Below are 19,543 nucleotides of genomic sequence, written 5' to 3' on the forward strand. Positions count from 1 at the left end.
TTCCATCTTCGTAAAATGAGGAGATTGAACTAGATTAGGAGTTCTTAACCTGGGATCTCTAGGTAGATTGGGGGAGGTGGGGGTCTGTGAACTTGGATGGGGAAAATTGTGTTAACCTCCAGCTGAAACCAAACATTTCTTCCATTAATTAAAAACATGATTCTGAGCAGGGGTCAATGGGATTTTCTAGACTGCCCAAGGCATCTGTAACACACAAAAATTTTAAGAACCCCTGAAACAGATGATCCCTAAAGCCTCTTCTACCTCTAAATCCTGTGATGTTATATGTAATGCTGCTCAGTTTGCTTCTGGTCCATGGGGAGATGATGATGACATCAAGACCTAGTAGGTTGAGACTTTTAGGAGCTAAATAACAGTTGTATTGCCTCTGAGAGATAGTACATTGCTAAATCCTACTGAAAGCATTCCACATTCCAAAGATTAGTGTTCCTTATTATGTGATTGAGTCATTCTGTTTATCATCTTCGATTCCAAGATGGAAACCAATTGCATGGACCTTCATTTTGTGTTCTTCCAAAATATGAATTCTCTGTCAAAAAAAAAAAGAGATGTCTTTTTTTGGACTAATTTTTGTGTGTCTTCTTTTGATTTCTAAACTTTTCAGTTCCATAAAGGAGCATGATAAGTAATGAAATTACACTGCTGAGAAATCTCCATGAACATCTGTCTTCATTCTGACATTCCTTTTCATGTTTTAACTTTTGTTAGAGATTCACATGAAAGAGACCTTGTTCCACATCAGAAACACCACAGGGTTGCCTGGCAGCTGACTTCCCCCAACTCTGAGGATGTACGGGAGGAACAAAGAGTATTCAAAAATGTTGACTCATTCAAGAAATTAAGGTACAAGTGAGGCAAGGAAACATGTGAGAGAGGATGTGACTTCATGACTGTCCTGTGGGCAAATATATTTCAAAGGATTAGTGATTCAATGCAGTGATCTTATTATTAAGTCCCTACTATACTGAGAGCTCTGTACTAAGTGCTGGAGAAGAAATAAGTAAGAAGTGATAACAGTTGGAGCTAGCAAGGACCTGAGAAGTTATTCAGAACAACTCCCTCTAATTTTATAGAAGAGGAAATTGCAGCCAGTCCAGAGAGATAAAGATCATAGGTCACCGTGACTTACCTAAGGTTTCATGGATGGTTAAGTACTGGAAGTTAAGGTTCTAGGGTAGAAAGAGACGTGAATTTAGAGGTAGATGAATTGAGTTTCAATCCTGAATCCGCTAGTTCCAACCTGTGGAATCTTGAGCCTAATCCCTTTCAGCCTCAGTTTCCTTATTTGTAAAATGAGGCAGATCTTTAAGGTCTCTTTTATCTTTAAAATCTGTGATAAGTAATGGAGATCAAATCTGAACCCTGTTTTTTTGCTCCAAACCCAGTGCTCTCGCCACCTTTTAGAAAAAGGCCCTAGTACACAAAAGCTGAAATTGTGAGCTTATTTGATTATGTTGTCACATGTTTTGGGGGAAAAGGCATGTTTTTTAGTGCATGTGTATCTAGCATGTGCTGCCCCACCTAAGCTCTTAATCCATTCTCTTTCCTTCTCTCTGTCTTATTTTTTGTTGTTATTAGATGCAAGGCTAAGAACGTAAATTATTACATGCCATCTTTTTATCCCAAATAAATCATTTGATATTGCGGCAATTTTGTATTTGGAAGACAGACACTGGAAGATTTGCATTTATCTTGCTAAAACATTTCAAGTTTAATAAGTTTGTTTAATACTCTGAGGTCCCCAAGTGCAGACTTCTTGGAAATCTGAGATATCATCGAATTACCTTTATTTGATTCTATAGCCAAGTATGTGGATTGAGGGAATGAGAGCGTCCATTCTTGTGGGCCTGACAAAGTGAACCTAGTATGGAAAGGAAGTCAGCCTTGTTTCTGCAGAACACGTATGCCCGCCTCTTCTTTCTCCCCTTTCCTCTTTGCCATGTCTTAGCTGCCTTCCCCAGGTCAGCTTTCCCTTATTTACCAAATGACTTCTTTTATTTGATTTTCTCATCTCCATCCTCCTAAAACCAGAGTCCCCCAGAATATACTGACATCAGTTACAAGTGAAACTCAAAATTCCCATTTATGCTGGCCTGGACACTTAGTGACCAGCAGAGTCGTGGCTCTCATTGTGCTGATCCTGGACCAGGCCATGTTACTGTGACTCACAGCAGGCCCCTGTCTCTCCTGAAGAGCTTACAATCACCAGGACATCAGGTTCACAGGGTGTTTTTCTGCTGCTAATGGACTTTTCTGTATCTCAGCAATCAGATAAAGCATAGGATACTACAGAAGGCCTGCCATCAGCAGTTTGAATTCAGAGATGGGTGTATTGTCAACTGTTCCATTCCGAACCTTGTCTTGGGGGTCCAGCGTCTCAACTTGCATTCAGGTTCTGGGGTTGTTCTGGCGAGGAAGAAGTCTTACGACAAGTATCAGAAGTGGCTGCACAAGGAAGAGAGCAGGTAGGAACCATTTTGTTTTTGGTGAAAATATCCAAGGTTGAGTCAGAGGTTTCGATGGCAGAGCTCCAAGGGCTTGGGATTTTATTTGATCCCGTTCATTTGGCTTGCTTTTCTTCCTGTATGGGGGGAGGGGTGTGTGCTCAGGAGGTGGAGGAAGACCATAAATAAATGTTCCGTACATACCTAGCCACCTATCTGGACTCTGATCAGTTAAGATACGTGCATTCTGACCTACTGGGTGCATTGGTTATATTATTATCTGGCCGTGTAGTGCAAGAAGAGATTGGACTATAATTTTAAAATATGCCATTTACAGATCAACCGAAGATTCTAAAAAACCTGTCATTTTTCACTTTTGCCTTGTTTTACTCAGACTGTTCCACAGAATTTGCAAACTCGTAGATCATCCACTGACTGGAAAAGAGCAAGTATAAACAGTGTAGCCTCCTTAGCTTCCATTTCTAATTTGGGGGGTAGGGCTCTCCCGCTTCCTTGGCCCAAGGGCATTGGATTTAGGGTCTGAGGGCCTGGGTTTGGGTCCAGGGCCTTCCACTTACTGTCTGTGTGATCTGGAACAAGGCACTTCCCCCAAGTCTCAGTTTCCTCATCTGTAAAACAGAGTGAAAAGGGAGTCAAAGTGAATGATTTCTAAGGTTCCTTCTAGCTCTGAATTCTCCCTTGGAAGTGTGTGTGTGGGGGGGAGGGGAAGCCCCTCTTCTCAATCCTCTTTTAATTCTAGCAAGGGAGCACTGCTACCTTTGCTTAAGAGAAGCCAGGGAAAGCATTGTCAATATTAATGAGAAATAACTTCTCTCCACTCTACCTCCAGCTTTTCTCAAATGAGATAATATTTGTAAAGTGCTTAATGACCTGCACACAGTAGGCACTTGGGCAATGATTGTTCCCTTTCCTTTCCTTTCCCTGGTTCCACAGAAAATTTGCTATGGAGCATCAGCTTTGATCCACCTGTGCATTTAGGCAAGGGGGATAGTTAGCTGTGGACCCATTTTGGCATTCTACTCTCTTTCATTGTTCAGTCGTTTTTTCAGTTGTGTCTGAATCTTCATGACCCCATTTGAGGTTTTCTTTGCAAAGATACTGCAGAGATTTGCCATTTCCTTCCCCAGCTCATTTTACAATGAGGAAACTGAGGCAAACAGGGTTAAGTGACTTGCCCAAGGTCACACAGCTAGTAAATGTCTGAGGCCAAATTTGAACTCAGACTCCAGGCCTGGCGTTCTATCCACTGTTCTACTTAGTGGCCCGTTTTACTCTCTAGGAGGCAGCAAACACCTAGGAAATCATAGTTTTATGATTCACAATCTCCCCATTCCTGAAACTCACCCCCAAATAAAGAAGTGTTAAGGGAAGTCCCCACATATCCAGGGTCAGCCGCATAATTAGAGAGGGTAGGTAGCTGCCTACTTGGAGTTGTTGGAGACTAGGAAAAGTCTCCATGCTCCAAAGAGAGGATGCCTGAAACGGAGGCTCCACGGATGCCCAGAACCTTAATGTCACCGAGTGATATTGGGAATATAGACCCTGGACCCTGGAGCCAGGACGCCGGACTTCAAATCTCCGTGTCACCCTGGGCAAGTCTTTCAGCCTCTTTTTTTGTCATCTAAAAATACTGAGGGGAGCACCATGCTACACGGGGTTTTTGTGAGCATCAAATGATACAACATATGTAATCACAATTACTAGTGCATAGATAGCCCTTGGAAGTTTGCAAAGTGCTTTATACACCGTATCTCATTGGCTCCTTACAACATTCCTTGTGAGGTGGCTGCTTTCATTATCTCCATTTCACAGATGAGGAGACTGGGGCTGAGAGACTAAGTGATTTGCCACGGGTTCGCATAGCTGCTAAAGGTCTAAAACAGGATTCGGATTCAGGCCTTCCTGACTCCAGCTGTCAGTGCTAGATAAATGTTACTATTATTGTCATAAATTGCCATGGAGGTCCCCTAGTCTAGCCTTTTTCTGAAGCCGTAAATGTCATTTAAATATCCCCACGAGTGATGATCCTGCCTTTCCTTAAATGCCTCCGGTGATGAGGAATCCTTCTCTCAGGAGGCAGTCCATTTCATTCTTAACAACTTGAATTGTGAGAAAGTTCTTCCTTAGGTTACAATAACACCAGTCACCCTGTGACTTTCACTTTTTGGCAGATTTCTTCTTCCTAGAAGCCCCTAAAATATGCCCAATCCCCCTATCACATAATCTTTTAGAAAATGCCAGATTTCATCTGTATGGGTTGACTTAGTTGAACAATTCATGTCACATTCTCTCCACACCTTACTTAATGGATCTTCGTGAGTTGCTTTGGCTGGAAACAATTATCAGTGGGTAGTGATAATTCTGGTGATTAGCTTCTCCAAACCCACCTACTAAACTAGTTCTTGGACAAAAGTCGTATAGTTTTTTTACCGGATCCATATTCGCTCTTTCCAGCTGGACAGGATATCCCAGAATTTGCCCTCCACTGACTTTTGAAAACTCAGTGTTTCTTCCAGATCATGATAAAGCATCTAAGTAAGGCTTTAGTGGAGGTCCCTATGATAAAGATAAACCTTTAAATCACAGTTTTGAAGACCATGATTTCATCCTCTCCAAATCTTCTCTGCTCAAAGCTAAATTGCTCACATTCTTTCAGTTGACCCTTCTATAAGATTTTCTAGTCCTCAAAAATCTTCATATACAGATAGTCCAGGAGATCTTAGAAAGAGTGAAGCAAAGATAGACTCCCAGAGAAGTGTTGAGGGTGGGATTTGGGAGAATAATCAAGATGAATTCACCTGTTTCACAATTCTGTTGGCCCTTGTAACAAGTCAGGATCAAATGAGATAACATTTAAAGACCATCCTCATCATCAAGGCTGAGTCTCCCTATGTTGCCCAGGCTGGAAGTGTCCTCTTTCTGATCTGGGCCAGGTAGGTGTCTGGTGCCAATATGGCACCAGATTTAGTGTGGACACCTGATCAGCTTTAGCCCTAATGAAGTTCAGAAATCCCAATCTCAAGAGATTCACCAGCTGCTCAGCTTTCCAGTCCTAGGAATTATACCACAATAATAGTGATGCTAGCTAATAGTAACGGTAACTCTTTCAGGCCATCCAGGACAGAAAGACAAATGAATTTTAGTTGTACCATTATTCTCTTCCTTTTCAGCCCCATTATTTAGAATCAGTTCTCTCACTCTCTTGGTGTTTGTTTCTTCCAAAGACCCAATTACATTCTTGCCCCGATATCCTGAAATGAATATGACAAAAAAAGCTTAGACAGACCCAGAGGGACAGCCACATTCTCCTGCCTCAGACATAATTGACTTGCAGATTCCTGAGAGATGATATGTTTACTCTAAAATCTGAAAGAAGAAAATAAAAATATATACACACAAACATAATGCAGCAAAGACCCACATCAGCACAATGGATGGAAACATGGGAAAAATTGCTAGCTCTATTATGAATCTGGCTGATAGATGTCCAAATATATAAGGTGGAGCACACTCCATTCTTTGCTTTTTTATAATTAAAAAAATGAGTTGATGGAAACACATTTTGGACTCCACGTAGAGACAAGTGATATTTAATGTTTTCTTTTGTTATGTTTTTAAGGGATTTCTCAAAGGAAAAAGATGAGGACTTTAAGAATTTATTACATTTTGAAATCAATGAGCTTCACCATTTGCCTCACACCACATATTTTATATATGCTACACATATTATAGAGATCTGGGGTTGAGAAGAGGGAGGGAGAATTGGTATCCAAACCTTCCCAAAAAGCCACTAATGGTTGAAGAGCAATGTCCAATCTGCCTATGGCACTTTGCAGCTGAAAGGACTTCTTCTTCCCCAGGACATTTCACCTGATGAGCAATCCAAACCTGGTACTTGCAGTAGCCCTGCCCACAGGATCAACAGAGGATGTTGCCGAGACCACAAGCTACCCTGTTATTGTTCAGGTAAGCTTTGTGTGGGCTCAAGAGTAACAAAGAAGACTTTCCTTCTCAATATCAAGTTTTAAGCTATTAGAGCTTGTATCTACACTAAGATGCCTGAAACACCCCGTATCAGACCAAAGTTAGTGTTTCTTTGATAGAGTTTTTGATCTAGACCTCTGATGTCACCAGTGTAGAGAACTTCCAATATGGAAACCCTTTCCGTGGATGCAGTTCAACAGCTGTTCTGGACCAGGCCTGACCCAGAGCCCACACTTGCAGATCATTCAGCAGTTCACAAAACCAAAAAAAAAAAAAAAATCCTTAATCTTTACAAAAGAAGAATGTTCAACAAGTCTAGGTACTGAGGACACGTCAAGTTGGTTCTGCTGATCAAAGTCCCTCTGCTTGGGCTGGCCATTGTTTTCCAGCATTGGAGCATTGGAGTGTCTAGAGCGTCCTTGTAGCTGTTTTGTACTCAGGCGACCAGGCAGTGATGTCCGCAGCCTGAGTCTTATGTCTCCTGAACCAACCAATGGGTGGTCTTGATATCTCTAAAAGAAGAAATAGCCTAATTTGCATGGCAGCAACTCTCTGTATCTTACGGTCTTAGAGACTGGCCTGGAACACCAGCCATGGAACACTCCATGACCTGCTCCTGGTCTCAGACCCAGGATGTGTCAAAGGCGGCACTGGAATCCAGGACTTTTTGCCTTCAGGATGGTCCCCCTGTCCACTATATCATGCTGCCTGTCAATGCATTTTTGTGAAATGGTGGAAGAGAATGCCTGCCAAATTCAAATGCTGATAGGGTTGGCTTGAAATAAAGGCCTAAAACTCTTGAAAATATGTTCTGCTTTGATTTTGAGCTTGGCTTGTGAAGGTTGTATAAGCCTATGGATAGTTTTTATATACCAAGTTTCCAATGAAATACCAAACAGTAAAAACAGAAAAGTTACAAGAACATTTTCTATATTCTAGAGAAGTCTGTGTTCCTTTCCTATATTGGATCAGTTTGTGGAATTTTTACTAAAAGGCAATGGGGTATAGTGCTGGGGTGTCAAACTCAAAGAGAAATGGATCCCTGCCTCTGTATATTGACTTAGAAAACCACAAATTAACATCTATGTTGTATTGTGAGCAGCTGGGTGGTGCAGTGGATAGAGCACTGGGCTTGGATTCAGGAAGATCTGAGTTCAAATCCAGCCTTAGTCACTTACTAGCTGTGTGATCCTGGGCAAGTCGCGTCACCCTGTTTGCCTCAGTTTCCCCATCTGTAAAATGAGAAAGAAAGGGCAAACCACTCCAGTATCTTTGCCAAGAAAACCCCAAAAGGGGTCACAGAGAGGCAGACACAACCGAACAACGACAAATGTTGTATTTTGATTTATTTTGTCAAGCATTTCCCAATGACATTTTAATCTGGTTCAGGCTTCCCTGGGAATTTCTGGGAGAAGATTTGGAGTTTGACACCTCTGGTGTAATGGATAGAGTGAGCCAGCTATGTGACCTTAGGCAAGTCACTTAAAATACCTAAACTTTAGGTTTCTTATCTGTAAAATGGGTCTAAAAATAAGTACATTCCTCACCAGTGATTATGAAGCTCAAATAATATCTGTAGATGACTTGGCAAACTTTACAATTCATACATGTTAAATATTATTATAATTTATCTCTGATTTTTAAGTACTAAACCCCTACCCCCCACCACAAACAAAACTCACTAGATGAGTATGTTTGTTGGGTATGGATTAGACAAAGAAAGAGAATATTTCAGAGGACCTTAGCTCTCCCCTTGCTTTGTATACAAGAACAAAAATTACCAGAAGTCATGTTCAATAAACATATTATGTCTCTGCCTGACATCTAATTTATTCTGTACATTTTTTATACCAATGATGCAACTTGACTTACAATGCCCTGCCTCCAAAATTAGGATGTAGTAGTCTGGATAGAGAGTAAAGGTTAACCAACTCTTCTGTCCAGATGATAAATATGGGCTACAAATTTATTCGGGGTGACACTGTGTATATAATGTTATATTCCTTTTTATCAGATGCCTTTCTAGTATGGACTAGTGAAAGAAAGGCTAGCTCACACAATAAACACCTCCCTCTATTCCATCGAATTATATCAGTACAAATATTATTCCTGAAAGTCCTAGTTTTATTCTAAATGAATTTGATCCCAAAGTAATTTAAATTGTCTTTGGGGCTTTTTTTATTTATTGGATTTTTGTGCTTCTTTAAGTAATCAGCTTGTGAGAGTATGTTGAAGTGCTTGTAAAATAATTAATGTGATGGATGTTGAACTAATGCCAGGCAACCCCTCTGTCTTCTGCTAATATACAGTCATTCCATTTTCTGGGGGTTCTAGAGATGCCACACTGGCCATTCCCTTAAAAGCAATTCAGAAGGCTCCGTGTCCTTTTTATTGCTAATCCTTACCTTGGCACAATAGATGCTATTCATCGCTTTTTTATGTCTTTGGTTTGTCATGGTATTAATTAGCACCGTCAGTTGAAGACTATTCTCTTTCTTGGCCTGTTTTTAAATAAATTGTCTACAAGATCAGCAGTGATGACTTGATTCTTATTTAGTGCCCGCATCGTTGTCCTTTTTCTCAAAGAGGAAGCAAATGACATCACCATGTTGGGGTGAAGGTATGAGTGATCATACCAACACAAATTCCAAAGGCTCTTCCTTCCATAGGTTGGGCACAAATAGTCCATACAGGTGCTCGCAGAGAAGAAAGAGATGGTCCAATGACAAGACAGCAATGTAACATATGAGATATATGAGCATTATACTTTGAGCTTTTCTGGTAAAGGTCATTTCAGTTGGAAAAATGGAACTGTTTCTAAGATTGAACCAATTGACAGTGCCAAGGACTTGGGTGTATGTATATGCATACATTCATATGTAGTTGTTGTTCAGTCATCTCAGACTCTTCCTGGCCCCATTTGGGGTTTTCTTGGCAAAGATACTGAAATGGTTTGCCATTTCCTTCTCCAGCTCATTTTACAGATGAGGAAACTGAGGGAAACAGGGTGAAGTGACTTGCCCAGGGTCACACAGCTAATAAGTTTCTGAAATTGGATTTGAACTCAGGACTCCTTGACTCCAGGCCTGGTGCTCTATCCACTGTACCATCTAGTTGTCCCTATTCATACATATACATATACGCCCATCTATAACCCATATATATATACATATATGCATGTGTGTATATTATGCAGATATATAGATATTTTTTATTTTAGTAAAAAGAAAGAAATGTGGCATCTGACAGGAGTTACAGTTCTTACTGTGGTCAGAAAAGTTTACAAGATATAGAATAGTAAGGCAAGTCACAGGCCATTTCCTCCAACCACATCATTTTACCAGTGACAAAACCAGGGCTTCAAAGGAGGAAGTGACTTGTTCAAGGTCACTCAGCTAGTTAGTGAAGGGTTGGGGCCAGAATCTCAATCTTCACAGGGGCTCTTTCTACTATACCATGTTGCCTGTTTTCTTTCTTAATCTGTTGAAGGAACCAGAAATACTTCAGGGACTCATTGTTTCCCTTAATTTTCATGCCCTCCCTCTGTTGATTCTCTCCAATTACTCCTGCCCGCAGTTCCTTTGTACATAGTTGTTTTTGTATTGTCTCCCACATTAGACTGTGAGCTCCCTGAGGGCAGGGACTGTCCTTTTGCCCTTCTCTGTATCCCCAGAACTGTATGCCTGGCACATAATTGACATTTAGCAAATGTCCATCGACCAACATTCCTACTTGATGGTGTTTGCTTTGCTATTTGTTTTGACAGAGATATAAACCATATGGTAATGGGGCTTCCAATCAAAAGTGGCTTTACTTGAAAAACAGTAATGTGCTGAAGGCCTTCTATAGCACAAAGTTGGACATAGAAATCACGACGGCAAACCTCGCCGGTGTTTGTACATCAACTGTGGCAAAGGAAGAGAAAATTGACCAAGTAGTAAGTGGGTATCTACAATGGGCAGATGGCCACCAGGCCAAGACATTCTTTTTTTCTCCTGGAAAATGACCCAATGACCTGAGTAGGCTGTTGTCTGGGGAATGATTTGGTGTGACTGAGAAACCTAAATGAAAGAAAAAGGTATTTGTGAAGTTTTCCTGATGCAAACCACTTGGCTCAATTCGGGGAATACAGATATAATGGCCAAGCAATTCCTGCTCTCAAGGAGCTTCCATTCCAGTAAGATGAGCTACAAGTTGGACAGAAAGGCTTCCCGGTCCTTGGAGAACAGCAGTGGGAAAATAGGGGGTGGCCCATCTTCTTTAAAGTCATTTCATTTGAAAAAATGGAACTATTTCTAAGGTTGAACCAATTAACAGTGCCAAGGACTTTGGTGTATGTATATGTATACATTCATACATATACACATATGCATATCTATTACCCCAATATGTACATAGACATATACATGTATACATTATGTATATTATGCTTATATAGATGTCTATACATATATTTATAGTTATACATACAGCTATCATATAGATGTACATAATGTAGATATATTGATATAGTTATTTCTATACATATAGATGTAGTTTTAGCTATGTGTATATTGTACAGATTTATTGATAAGATCATATTTATATGTATAGATATATGAGCAGCTTGTTGGTTCAGTGGATAGAGTGCTGGGCCTAGAGTCAGGAAGACTCCTTTTCCTGAGTTTAAATCTGGCCTCAGACACTTACTAGTTGTGTGACTTTGGGCAAGCCACTTAACCCTGTTTGCCTCAGTTTCTTCATCTGTAAAATGAGCTGGAGAAGGAAATGGCAAACCACTCCAGTATCTTTGCCAAGAAAACTTGAAATGGAGTCATGAAGAGGTGGACGTGACTGAAATGACCGAACCATAAATACCACATACATATATATGGATACAGTTATATCTATATGTATATTAAGCAGATATATTGGTGTATTTGCATACAGATATTTTGCTGTTGTTTGGTTATTTTCAATCATCATGTCTGACTCTTCGTGACACCGTTTGGGGTTTTCTTGGCAAAGATATTGAAGTGGTTTGCTATTTCCTCCTCCAGCTTGTTTTACAAATGAGGAAACGGAGGCAAATGGGGTGAAGTGACTTGCCCAAGGTCATACAGCTAGTATATGTCTGAGGCCAGATTTGAACTCAGGAAGATGAGTCTTCCTGCCTCCAGGCCCAGCACTGCATTCACCAAGCCACTTAGCTGCCTGACATATAGCTATATATATAAAAATATCTATCTGCATATTATAATATATACATTTACATTTTAGTGTGTATTACAGGTTATAGATATGCATATATGCTTATGCATGTGTACATATAGTTACATTTATATCCATCTATGTATAGATATAACTATGTGTTTAAATGACTAAAATAAAGCATATAGGATTACCAAGGATACCAATCATAGTGACAATAGAGATGTAAATGCTTTTTTTCCCCCATCCTAGCTAACAGATCCCCTGAAATATATTTCTTGGGGGTCTCTGGATTCTAAGAACCTTTGATTTAGGGTATATTAGAGCCTGGAGACTGGGAATCTGGCTGTCCCCATACCAGGGTTTCAGAATCCTGAGACCCTGAGGTAAAGTGGGAGCAGAGTAAGGGGGGGGTGTTGAAAGCCAGGCCAAAGGGTTCAGAATTTGGGCAATAGATGACCAGAAGGCATTGTAGGTTTCTGGTCAGAGAAATGACATCCCAAAACCCTCCATGTCCTCATCTGTAAAATGGAGATATTTGTGCCACATCCTTCATGGTCCTGTTGTGACAAAAGCATTTTGCAGAACTGTATAAATAGGAATTATTATTTTTATTACTATTAGCAGAAACAGTGGTAGCCATGCCTTTTCATAGGGAATGTAGTTGAAGTTTGTCAAGAAACAACCCTGTGCTTTTTCTCTGTTTTATTTTGTTTTTGTCTGGACTTGTGATTCATCCTTCCAGGGAACTCATGGCATGAAAATTCCCTCCACCAGTGTAGATCTTTATCTCTTCTGTAGCTCATAGAATCCCAGATCAGGAGTTTTTAACCTTAGGGGGAGAGGGGGAAGGCCATGGACCCCTTTGGAAGTCTAGTGAATACCCCTTCTCAGAACAATGTTTTTCAACACATAAAATAATAGGATTACAAAGGAAACGAATTATAGTAAAATACAGTTATTAAATATACATATATATATATATACATATAAATTCATTGACCTCAGGTTATCAACCCCTGTCCTAGAGAAGTGCATGAAGTCACTGAGAAGCTATAAGGGGTGCTCCTGGTCATACAATAGTATGTATCAAAGGAAAGAAGGAAGGAAGGGAGAGGGGGAAGAAAGGGAGGGAAGAAAGGAAAGAAAAACGGAGCGAAATGAGTGGTTACTAAGTGTTTTACAAGTATTATCTCAGTGATCTTCACAATAATCAGGGGTGGACATCACTATTATTATCCCCATTTTACAGATGAGTAAACTGAGGCAAATGGGGGTTAAGGGACTTGCCCAGGGTCACACAACTAGTAAATGTCTGAGGCAGGATTTGAACTCAGGTTTTTTGTACTCCAGGCCCAAGACTCTATTCACGGTGCCACAGTGAACCCTGGTATTTCTGACCCCAAGTTTGGCCCTTTGATGATGATATGAAAATACCACTTTAAGGTTTGCAAAATACCTTGCTGATATTGTTCAACTTGATCCTCCCAATCACCTTGGGTGCGATTATTATTCTCATTTTACCAATGAGGAAACAGGATAAGAAAAGTTAAGTGACTTGCCTAAGGTCACACAGCTAGGGAGTGTCTGAGGCCTCATTTGAACTCTGGTCTTCCTGGCTCCAAGGTCAGTGCTGTGTCTATTGTGCCACCCAGCTGCTCATGTCACTCATACCCTTCTATATACATGGATTAACTCTGAGTGTTTTGCACCAGCCTTGGAGAAATCAGTGAGATAAGAGAAATGGACCTAGACTATCTATGTAAATAAGGAAATCCAGGTGAATTTAAAGACCACACCTACCATTTCCTAGGGCTGGGTTATGCTCCAGATTCTTACAGGGAGTGCTGGGCTGATGCCACATTCAGAGAATCAGCTCCCTGATCTCCTTCCTAGGGCTACCACTTCCATCCCCCGGGCTGCAAGACTAAGATCAGGATCTGCTTGGCTTGCGCCCAGTCCATGGTTAACCGGAAAGATTTGAAAAAACTGCCTCCAGGGAACAAGTTCGCCTGTGCCTTTGGTTCAAACCAGGTATGTAACACACTGAGGTCTGCTAACGCCACACGGCAATGGGCGCAAAGCTGTGAAGTCCTTGGTTTTCTTTGAATGTTCTTAGTTTTTCAGCCTCTTTGAGAAAACTCATTCTGTTCTATTCCAATGAGTATTGATTAAGTGTTGACTATGTGCCGGGGGTGGGGGTGGGGGGTGGGGTTGAGGGGAGGGCGGCAATACAGGGTGTCCCAAAAGTCTTAGGGAGGTATTTATCTAACAGCTATTAAACCTTCAATCTGTTCTAAGTAAGACTTTGGGGACATCCTATCCAAGAAATGAAATAAAACAGTCCCTGCCTTCCTGCAACTTCTGTCTCTTTCTTCTCTACTCTTTCAGTTCTTCCCCTGTTTGAGTGATCCCTTTCTTTAACCACTTTATCTAAATTAATTCATCATTTTCCAAGTTAGATTAAAATACATTTTCTAATAATAGTCTGAATTTTACCTTGATGTCTCTTGACACTTCTGCTGCTCTCCGCCCCTCATCTACTGTTCTGCTCTTTATTCAACTTAATTTAAGTTCTTTTTTAAATTTTATTTTTAATTTATGGAATAAGGCAAGCATTTCCGTAACATAGTACAATAAAAAAGATGATTGCACATGAAACATGAAATTAAATTGCAAATTTAATTCAACAAACTTTTGTAAAGCACCTACTGTGTGCAAAGTGCAAGCATCTACTAGCTGCTGGGGGATACAGGGACAGAAGTAAAGCTTATCTTCTGCTAAGGAGATACAACATGTTTGCACATTTTTTAAAATGAGGTATTTTGAAGAGAGAGAGGGCTAACAACTGGGAGGGACCAGGGAATGTTTTGAGAAAGACATACCACACAACTGATCCTTGAAGAACCTAACATTTCTGAGAGGCAGGAATAAGGAGCAAGTAAATTCCAGGGCTAGTACACAGTGGGAGATGGAATGAGGCTGAGGATCTAACCAGAAAGCCGGCCAGTTTGTCCGAAACCTAGAGTACATAAAGTGAACTAATAGTTCGCAAAGTTAAAATAGTACCAAGCCCTTCTGTGGCTTTATGTGGGCACTAAAAAACCCTAACAACTCTTCATTGATGCAAATACACTCAGGGAGATTTGCTTTGCTATCACTAATACACCTTAGCTCAGTTACCCCCATCTCAATTTATGTATAATGGCTGGAGAACAAATCACCGCCAGACAGACCAACCTGGGATCTCAGTTTATACCAGGGTGATTTCAGCATCCCAATTAACTTGTAATTTTGTGAAGGATTGTTTTACATGATTGCACATGTACAACCTATATCTGATTGTTTACTGTCTCAGGGAGGAGGGAAGCAAGGGATAGAATTTGGAGCTCAAAACTTTGAAAGAAAAACAAATGTTAAAAAATTGTTTTAACATGTAATTTGAGAAAAATAAATATTATACATTAATTTTGTAAAGGATAAGCCTGTAGTGGAATTGATCATTGTTTCACCACTATAGCTAAGGGGCAGATCCCTGGAACAAAATGCAGTGAACATCACTGAATAACAACAGCTACAAAAATATTTTGCTCTGGGCATAAAACATGCCACAATTTACTTGTCTTTCAGTCAAAAATATTTATCAAGTTCATGCTGTGTATGTACCTTGCACTGTGCTAAGATTGGGGATATGAAGAAGGGCAAAAAACAGGGTTCTTGCCTTGAGAAAGCTCTCATTCTAATGAGTGATTCAACAATTACGTACGTCCAATGTACGTGTACAATATATGGAAGGTCCCCTTAGAGGGAAGGCACCAGTAGTCATGGGGCAGGGGAGGAATGTGGGAAGAGAAAGAAGACTGGGAAAGGCTTCTGGGGGAAAGTGGGATTTGAGCCAAAGCTAGAAGGAAGGCCTGGAAACCAAGAGGTGAAGATGAGAAGGAAGGACATTCCAGGCACATGCAAACTGGTTTTTCGAGGTTAAGAAAAGCTTTTGTGTTCTCTCTCACACAGCTCTCGCACAATCACTCTGCTCTTTACCTTTACTCTTCCCTGGTCATTGCCTCTGGTGCCCCCTCTTCACCTTTAGTAGCAGTGGAAGGTAAGAGAAAGGATGAGGACCAACTGGTGCCAGAGAGAGTCAGGGGATTACAAGCCCAACAGGTATTCCTCTAAGTGGCCAGGCCATTGGAGGTCCGAGAGGAAATGAAATATTACTCACGTGCCATGGCTTTTAGTAGAAAGAGCGTTGGAGTGAGAATCAAGAGATATTAGTTCTTCTGGTTCTGCCTTCAGTTATGACCTTGGGCAAGTCATTTGCCTTTTTTTTTTCTTCAGCCAAAGATAAGGTTTATTAGAACATCCGTCATATTGGGCAGACTCTTAAGGAGTCTGAATGTTAGTAAGCTAAGAATCTAGGGAGTGGCTAGATTATAAGAATTGGAGCTGTGGCTAGATTTTAAGAATCTAAGCACCTTAATGTAGACAAGATGAACTTTATATACAGAAAGGCTATGGGAGGGATCTAGAAGTGGCCAAGTAGTCTATGAGGTAATAGAATTCCAGGGACCTGGATCATGTGGCCAAGGGAGAATGGAGCATAGATAGGATTAAGGGTGGGAAGTAGCCTGGGGCCATGGGAAGGTCCACAATGAAAGGCCAGTTGATGGGATTATAGCCTCAGGGGAACCCCAGAGATTTAGCCATGTGGGAAAGTCCAGGGTTTTTCCTTTTATGGAGTCTAGATCTCATCTTCATCATTCCCCCTCAAACAAATGGGACCCAAATTCTTTTGGGGTAAGGGGTGAAGGTCTCGGCTTCTGAAACTGCCTCCTGCTCTGGCAAGGGGTGTAGAGCTGTCCCTGCCTCGAGGGGGTTCCAAAGAGGAGGTTGACTGGAACTGAGCACAGGCTGCATCCAGGGAATGATGAGGCAACATTGACTGGTACCTGCTGCTTGCTACCAACTGTAGGGGAATGACCTGTAGTCTGGAAGACACAAATCTGACAGAAAGAACTGCAGGGCCCACATACAAAGCAGGGGCTAGATTCAGGGCCCAACTCTGAGAGGATAACACATCCTTATCTCTGTTTAGTTTCAGATAGTTCAGTCTTTCAACCATGCAGTATCAAGTCCACCTCCTAGCTAGACTCAGGAATAGCCAGATGGGTAACATTCCCTTTCAAAGGAACACAGTGGGGAAGCTGAGTCAGGAGGATTCCATCTTAGACTGAGCCTAAAATTGTCCTCTCAGCTTTTCCCAATGCTGACTTCCCACCAGTATCACATTCTCTGAGTAGCTTGTGGCATTTCTTTCAGATGGTGGATTATTGATTATCAATGGATTATGATCCATTAGACAACTCAAAATAAAATCCTATGAGCTTTTACCTCAAACAGCAAGTTTTACTAATCACAGCTTAGGAAAAACTTTTCCAGGATTTACATCTCAAACTTAAATTTGTCCTGGTGTAAAAAGTCAATCATTAGAGATTTCTATACGCTTGCAAATTCTCAGCAAGCTATAACCCAAACAAGCTTTTTGGCTAGTTTACACATTAAAACAATAACCAACAATAGCCAAATTATTTTAGCGGTAACCAAATTATGAAAAGTTGCTTGACATAACTGATACAAAAAGTTCACCAATTTGAAACTTGAAACAAACCCATTACCAATCAGGTGACTTCAGTTTTGTTAAATTCATTTCCAAATTACTTTGCACAGAGAATCAACATCTCATTATTAACAGTTAAAATTACAAATTTAAAAGAGTGTGCTTACCCAAGTTCAAGTTCGGAGGTCAGCTTTTTTTTTTTTTTTTTTTTTACCTTGAGCAGGGTGTGCTGAACCTGGGTGATGCTTCCAGGCAAAGGTTGCCCCAGGGCCCAAGGCCATTGCCAGGGGGATCCAGGCTGTAGCTGCTGCCCCTCCCCCCTCCTTCCTTTCCTAGGTGAGGGAGAGCAAAATCAAAGGTGAGGAGTAAAGGGTGAAACTCTCTTCTTCTGTGAGAGGAGTTAACATACCCTCTTGTCTCAAGGGAAGGGGGTGGGAGAAAGGAGTGACCACGGTTGTAAGGAGGAGTTTCAAAACTCCTTAATGATCAATCAGAAAACCTCCAAAATCTGGCAAGATATTTTCAGCTGTTCTAACTTTTCCCTGTAACCTCCATGAAGGAGGATTCAGAGGTGTAGAGGGAAGGGAGTAAGTAAGCCTCAGGGAACCAAAAAGCAACTGCAGTTTTCCCCAATTCTCTAGCGCTGAGAGAACTGACAAAAGTGGGCATACACTTTCAGATGAGGCATCTGTCCTTGTCCTCTATGTACCCAGGTCCATGGCCTCGAACCGACCCAGTGGACCGAGAGCCTGAGAGTGTCAGGTCGGGTGCGAGAAGCCTCATAACTGTCTGCCGGAAAAGGACCTCTGAGCCTTGGTGTTTGGAGAGCAACCCCAACTGCAGAGCAAGAAAGAGAGGTGGAGGGGAGGCTTACATACCTTCCAGTCTTGGCTAGAGAAGAACTTGGGGTTAGGCAGTTTCCCCGTATGGGCCACCAGAATGATGAGGTTTAGGGGCTTAGGGGTGCTGGGACCCCAGAATCAGAACATGCCGATCCTCCCCAAAAGAATTGGACCCAAGCCTTCTTTCAGCCAAAGACAAGGTTTATTAGAACATCCGTCATATTGGACAGACTCTTAAGGAGTCTGAACGTTAGTAAGCTATTGGCTAGATTCTAAGAATCTAAGCTGTCTTCCTTTTTTAAAGCACAGTTTTCCCATTTTACAAATGAGGAAAAAACATCCTCCCTAAAACAGCCTTCTGTAAAAGTCCGTGTCTCTTCGATGCTAATATAATGATTGTTTTGTTTTCAGGCTGATAAATTGTTGTAATAAAAGTATTGTGTGAATGTAGCCTGTGCTTCCCTCAAACATGGGCCTCTGAAAGCTAAACTGAGATCCAAGGCACGCTTCGGATTAGCATCTAATCAAAGTGACAGCTCACAAGTCCCCTAGAAATGTATTTTTTTCCCTTTTAATAAGCCAGACCAGAGGATGCATTAACGTAAAGCAAATGGTATTTAATGAAAATGTATAAACAAGTTCTTGTTATAGTCAAATAAAAGGGAAATATCCCACTTTTAAAATAAAAAGGGAAACCCCTCTTTTCCCACATACATAGGAGCAGTCTCTCTCCTAATTTTCTATCCAATGGAAGCAGAAGGAACATGAGTCAGGAACACACAGCCTAGAGCACATCCCAGGCTCTCTTCTGATCTACAACGCTGCATCACCAGTATCCTCGTGAACATTTTGAAGCGTACGTCCTGTAGGCATCTATAACTCAACATGTCCAGAACAGAACTGAATGTATTTCTCCCCAAACCCATGCCTCTTCCACACTTGGTCAAGCACACCATGTTCTTAGAGTCCCCCCCGCTCCCACCAGGTTCACAATCCCTGACTCTTTCTTCTGTCCTTTCTTTCACTCACCTCATATACAATCAATTGCTAAATATTGTCCTTCCCACTTTCACAACATCTCTTGCCTGGCTGCCCTTTTTTTTCACTCACAAAGCCCCTACAGTTCAGGTCCTGATCTCCTCTCCTCTGGAGTATTGTAATAATCTTGTAAATGGTCTCCCTACCTTTCCTTATTCCAACTCTACATAGCTGTCCAAGTGATCTTTCTCAAATTCAAGTAAACTAGTAAACTCCAGTGTCTTGAATTGAGGAAAGAGGTCTATAGTTCAGGAAATTTTAGCTCTTTTGTGCATCACACCCAGGGAGCCAGAAGACTATCTTTTTGAAATCTTTGATTCTGCTTCAGCTGCCATTCTCCCAGGCTTGCCTGCTACTTGATCTGGGGTGAGAAAATGCCTTCCAAC

At 41.2% G+C, this 19,543-nt stretch overlaps 1 protein-coding gene across 1 annotated transcript in view; it reads left to right on the forward strand.

Moving 5' to 3' along the window:
- The window catches only part of DCDC1 (doublecortin domain containing 1), a 108,472-nt gene that overhangs the window by 7,438 nt on the left and 81,491 nt on the right, over positions 1-19,543 (forward strand). Inside the window, exons 3-7 of the mRNA XM_027837756.1 lie at positions 730-864; positions 2,286-2,486; positions 6,347-6,452; positions 10,237-10,407; positions 13,557-13,694. Coding sequence (XP_027693557.1) covers positions 730-864; positions 2,286-2,486; positions 6,347-6,452; positions 10,237-10,407; positions 13,557-13,694 — 751 coding nt within the window. The remainder of the gene's footprint in view (positions 1-729; positions 865-2,285; positions 2,487-6,346; positions 6,453-10,236; positions 10,408-13,556; positions 13,695-19,543) is intronic.

The sequence above is a fragment of the Vombatus ursinus genome, unplaced genomic scaffold, assembly GCF_900497805.2.
Source record: "Vombatus ursinus unplaced genomic scaffold, bare-nosed wombat genome assembly UNPS02014822.1, whole genome shotgun sequence".
In the NCBI taxonomy this organism is placed as follows: domain Eukaryota; kingdom Metazoa; phylum Chordata; class Mammalia; order Diprotodontia; family Vombatidae; genus Vombatus; species Vombatus ursinus.